The 5,549-nt window shown below is 43.6% G+C and overlaps 1 protein-coding gene across 2 annotated transcripts in view; it reads left to right on the top strand.

Annotated features, from left to right (window-relative positions):
- Window positions 1-4,815, top strand: part of SPRY1 (sprouty RTK signaling antagonist 1) — a 5,011-nt gene extending 196 nt beyond the window's left edge. The window contains exons 1-2 of one of the 2 annotated variants that reach the window (XM_029941218.1): window positions 509-831; window positions 2,603-4,815. In XM_029941218.1, the coding sequence (XP_029797078.1) occupies window positions 2,658-3,617 (960 nt within the window). In that variant the 5' untranslated portion in view covers window positions 509-831; window positions 2,603-2,657 and the 3' untranslated portion in view covers window positions 3,618-4,815. Of the gene's footprint in view, window positions 1-508; window positions 832-2,602 lie in introns of those variants that run through there. The other variant, XM_029941214.1, reaches the window with a different exon arrangement.
- The last annotated feature ends 734 nt before the right edge of the window (window positions 4,816-5,549 follow it).

Below are 5,549 nucleotides of genomic sequence, written 5' to 3'. Positions count from 1 at the left end.
GCCTCGGGTGGGCGACCTCCCGCCGCTGCGGAGGACGGTGAGGTCGGGTCTCCCACCCCCGCTTTCCTGCCGTGCTGGCGCGGTGGCCGGGGTTGTCCTCTTGAAGGAGCCCTCCAAGCAAAAGGTGGATTCTTGGAGGCTGTTGGGGCATTCCCCGGGGGGCTCTGAGGACCCTCTTGACTTGTGCCAACGGCCGGCTCCCGTGAAGGAGTTTCCTCAGACCGGGGGCCGGGAAAGGGCGCGTGTATGCGCGCGCGCGCGTCGGGAGGCAGACCTCGGAATTCGCGGGGGACCCCCGGACGGAATTAGTCTGCGCCAAAGCGCGCTTCAACTTTATTCCTGTTTTGAGAGCGTTGGAACGGCGAGGGGAGGGGAGAGGGCGCTGCCCCTTTAAAAATGGGAAGTCCGCCCTCCTGAGGTAATGGTAACCTCAGCCTCCTCCCCCTCCTCCTGCCCAAAGAGAGGGAGGGAGAGAAAACTTGTTTTCATTCATAACTTTTTCCTTTTCCTTCCTCTCCGTCAACTATTTATTCACCGCTTCTCTCAGCTCGGATTGCAGAGGGCGCAGCTCCACCGTCGTAACTTGCAGTGTGGCGCCGCTTCTCTGCTGCCCCTGCCCTCGGCTCGTTTCTTCCCGGCTCTTTAGGAATCCGGCTTTTCCTAAAGTGTAGACCGGTCTTTATTCCTAACTCTCCATGCCCTGGGCTTGCTTTTGGCGCCTGCATCAGCCCTGGAGGCTCTCCACGACCTGTAAGAAATCTTGGCGAGATTCGCAAAAACGGGTTGGAAATCCTCGGTGATCCTTGGGATGTGATGGGATTGTGCGAAGAGGTATTGGACTTGGCTTCCTGTTTCGGTGGTTAGACAGGTTGCCGCGAGCGAGCGAGTTTGGGGATGGATCCGCGGACTGTCAGTGCTTGAGAACGGGGTTTGCTTCACATCAGGGGTGGCTGATTTTCTTTTATCTGGTAATCTAATACACCAGCCAGCCTGAAGTTTGTTATAACCGTCGTTGAAAATGCAGGTGAAACGTGTGTCCGGGGTTTTTACGACACGCCGCGAATCCTGCACGCTTTTTTCTTACCTGGGGGGTCTGACGTGGAACTTTCAGATACTCTGCTTTGAAAGCACGGGGTTAAAAGTTGTCTGCAGGAGGAATGATCTTGTGTGTGCGGAGTACCGCAGGGATGTTTGAACAGTCCTTGAGGATTCCAGGACTAACCCGGGCAGATCCTGACTGTTTCTTCTCCTGTACAGAAAAAGGCAGAGGAAAGTAGAAACTTGGGGGAGATCTTAGTCGGGGAACGAGGGAGGGGAACTCCAAGAAGTTAGCATAGAGGATTTAGTCCGTAGACCTTCAGTTTAGCTAATAGATGAAATGGACTTCGGTCTGCCTTACTCCTTAAGGTAGTGTTTTGGCTCAAGGCGGTAGTTAAGAATGGACGTTTTTTTTTTTTCTTTTCATTCTTGAATCGGAGAGGATCTGTAGACATTAGAAGGAATTTGTGTGAGAATTATTCTGGTTTCCCATTGATTGAAATGTTCTTATGTTTGGTAGCTTTTTGATGTGTGTGAGGAATGCATTATAAATCAGAAATAACTTACTATTAGTATGGAAACACAAATGCTTATTTTCATCAGAATATTACTGTACTTATTACAAGAAGCACATTGATTCAGAGTTGGCAGTGCTTTTAAAAATCAAGATCTGTCATGTAAATACAGATTTTTAAGTTAGAGGAAATGCAGGTAATTAAAATGGCCAGGATTTCTCCATACTGCCTTAAAGGCCTAATTCTTATTTGTGCATGAAAGTTATCTTGTTATGTGAGCCCTTAATTTAAACTCTTAAAAAATACTTTCATGATTTGAAACGTGAATGCTTTTTAACATCACAGCACTGTGGATTGAGTTGTGTGTGTGCTGGCGCGTGCGCTGTAGTGGCTATAAAACCCCAAGAGCTGTTGTATTCATCTATATTCATGTTTACGTCTTGTAGATAAATAACGAGCTATCTTTATAACCCTGGTTTCTACGTAAAATGCCCTCTTACTTTGAGATTCCATTTTAGTTTGATGTCTCTTGGATTTTTTAATGCATAAAGAATATCTTGACTAATTTCTCTTATTAGTCTACTGCTTATAACAGTAAACAACAGAAAGGGCATTTGTAATTTTTAAAAAGTGGGTATTTTCCTGTAAGGAAAACACGGATGAACTGATGATATACGCTTTCTTTAGATGAGAGCTGTTCCAGTGCTTATATTCAATATTCCCTACAAGGGCATACTCCATTTTCATTATTTGTTAGCGTCACAAACAGAAGGCATTACTTCTTGATTCTGCTTTGTAGAAGTTGAAAACAACTTTTAATTTTTATGCCCCGGGGTCTCTTGCCTGCATTCTCCATGAGTGATGTGGTCCTCAGCCTCTTAGAACTGGACTCTGGCCAGGACCCCAGCATCATCGTAATCCGCTGATGAAGGAGATCATTACCAGGTGGTTAAGGCAATTTGTGACTTGACAGGATTTTTCCCCCCAAAAATGCTTCCTGTCATTTATTTTCTCTCTCTCTTTCTTTTCCATCTTTGATTTCCTTTTAGGATTTCAGATGAATGCCAGGTTTCCACTGATTGCCAGAATTCGAGATCACTACACATGGATCCCCAAAATCAACATGGCAGTGGCAGTTCATTAGTTGTGATCCAGCAGCCCACATTGGATAGCCGTCAGAGGTTAGACTATGAGAGAGAAATTCAGCCTGCTGCTATCTTGTCTTTAGACCAGATCAAGGCCATCAGAGGCAGCAATGAATACACGGAAGGGCCATCAGTGGTGAAAAGATCTGCTCCTCGGACAGCACCAAGACAAGAAAAGCATGAAAGGACTCATGAAATCATACCAATTAATGTGAATAACAACTATGAGCACAGACCTACAAGCCACCCGGGACAAGCAGGACTCTCAAATAATGCCCGAGGTCCCATTTTGAGCAGATCGACCAGCACTGGAAGTGCAGCCAGTTCTGGGAGCAACAGCAGTGCCTCTTCAGAGCAGGGACTGTTAGGAAGGTCACCTCCAACCAGACCAGTTCCGGGTCATAGGTCTGAAAGGGCAATCCGGACCCAGCCGAAGCAACTGATTGTGGATGACTTGAAGGGCTCCTTGAAAGAGGACCTGACACAGCACAAGTTCATTTGTGAACAGTGTGGGAAGTGTAAATGTGGAGAATGCACAGCTCCCAGGACCCTGCCATCCTGTTTGGCCTGTAATCGTCAGTGCCTTTGCTCTGCTGAGAGCATGGTGGAATACGGAACCTGCATGTGCCTAGTCAAGGGCATCTTCTACCACTGCTCCAATGACGATGAAGGGGATTCTTACTCGGATAATCCTTGCTCCTGTTCACAGTCACACTGCTGCTCTAGGTACCTGTGTATGGGAGCCATGTCTCTATTTTTACCTTGCTTACTCTGTTATCCTCCTGCTAAGGGATGCCTGAAGCTTTGCAGGGGGTGTTATGACTGGATCCATCGCCCAGGATGCCGATGTAAGAACTCCAACACTGTCTATTGTAAGCTGGAGAGCTGCCCCTCCAGGGGTCAGGGTAAACCGTCATGATTTTTGGAAGTGGGTTGGACCTCCTGAACTTCTAGCTTTCAAGCTGTGGCTGTTAAAAAGATTCTATTAGATACTGGTTTTATTTTCTTTACATTTTTCCCGCCTTTCTTACCCTGTTCCCGAGGTTTGACTCATGGATCTTACTCTTCTCTAACGGATGATCTTCAGTGAGAGTGGACTGTGAAACTGCACCTGGCTCCCACTTACGACCAGAGCCTCTGCCATCCACTCAAGAGGGTATTGAGAGCCAGTGGGCTTTGGTGTGGCCTTTTTGTTCTCCAAGCAACTTCTCAAAAAGTTGTATACATGAACATACCCACACACATACCCAGTCAATCTGCCGTGATTTAGAGCTGTTTTTGATTGGGTGCTCTGGGAGCAGGGAAACTGGTTTTTAAAGAAGCTACATTTTTATTGCTTAATTAAGCTATGTGTTAAGTCTGTCTCCAGTTAGGGCTGTCTTCACAGCATTGGCCTCTTAAGAAGCATGGGGGCATATATTTTTGTTATAACATAAACATTTTTGTTTAACCACTGCCCTCTCCTTGCCCCTCAAGTTCTCTCCCCTCCGTTTCTTTTTATGGAGATGCCAGGTATTTTTCTTTTCCTATGTAAGTTTAGATTTGCTTTACAATGTAAATCTTCACATTGGAGATAAATTGGTTGTTTCTTGCTCATCTTTATTTTAGCTTTCATAATTTGTGAAGAACTCCACTGCCTTCCTTCCACACCCCACACTTTTTACCAAATTTCTCATCATTGAGGGCACTTGGATAACTGAAGTTGATATTTATAGCTGATCAATCTATAGGTGTCACAGAACTATACTGCCTAAATTTGATCTTGGCCCTTTAATGGTCCTTTTGGCCCTTTGGTTAGCTAACAGCTGAGTAATTCTAGTTTTTTCTGTGTTTTCATTGCCTTAACCACAAATTGTGGTGCTTTTTGTATATTTTATGTATAAATCACAAAGTTGAATTCTGACTATTTTTAAGACAAAAGTCTGTTAAACTTTTTTATTGTAAAGAATATTTATTATGCGAATCTATTATTTTATAATATTTATTGCAAAAGACTGTTGAAATGTACTCATGTCTGAATATAACAAAATATCAATACGTAACGGAAAATAAGGTGACACGAAGAAAGTACCTATGTTAACTATAATGCAGAAAATATATTAATTAATGAAACTGTCTCTTGATTTCTTCATTTATTAGCCTGTATTATTCTGGTGATTTTTGTCATTTGCCTTGACTTTTTCTTCATTCACACTTTTTTCTTTCTTTCTTTTTTTTTTTTAACGTTTATTTATTTTTGAGAGACAGAGCACAAGCAGGGGAGGGGGAGAGAGAGAATGAGACACAGAATCCGAAGCAGGCTCCAGGCTCTGAGCTGTCAGCACAGAGCCCTACGTGGGGCTCAAACCCACAAACTGCAAGATCATGACCTGAGCCGAAGTCGGACACCTAACCTACTGAGCCACCCAGGCGCCCCACACTTATTTTATTTTTTAGGTGAGCTCAGATTTAGATGTTTCCTGGGAAATACATTAATCAAAATTTTGTGATCCAAATTCCCTTTCAACAAATGCCCAAGTGAACCACCTTATAAAGTGAACGTTTTACAGTTAATAATCTACTTTGGCTATTTTGTAAGCAAGAGGTTTTGTGTACATCATGGTTTGTTGGAATGGAACATATCTGTAATTTTAAAAATGTTTTAACTTTTTGGGTTAGTCAAAAATTAATCTTAATTGGTAAAACTTAAAGAACTTCGTTCTGTATGCGTGCTAGGAGTCTCTAGCTCTGTCACTTTAATAAAGCATTCTAGATGTTAGAGTGTACAAAGGAAATAGTTCACATTATCAAATAGATGCTTAAAGAACATTCCTCTCCCTGCCTTTTAATTTTCTTTAATAAGTCTTCAGTA

The sequence above is a fragment of the Suricata suricatta genome, chromosome 1, assembly GCF_006229205.1.
Source record: "Suricata suricatta isolate VVHF042 chromosome 1, meerkat_22Aug2017_6uvM2_HiC, whole genome shotgun sequence".
NCBI lineage: Eukaryota > Metazoa > Chordata > Mammalia > Carnivora > Herpestidae > Suricata > Suricata suricatta.
The sequence above is the reverse complement of the archived record's forward strand: the minus strand, read 5'-3'. Positions and strand labels throughout refer to the sequence as shown.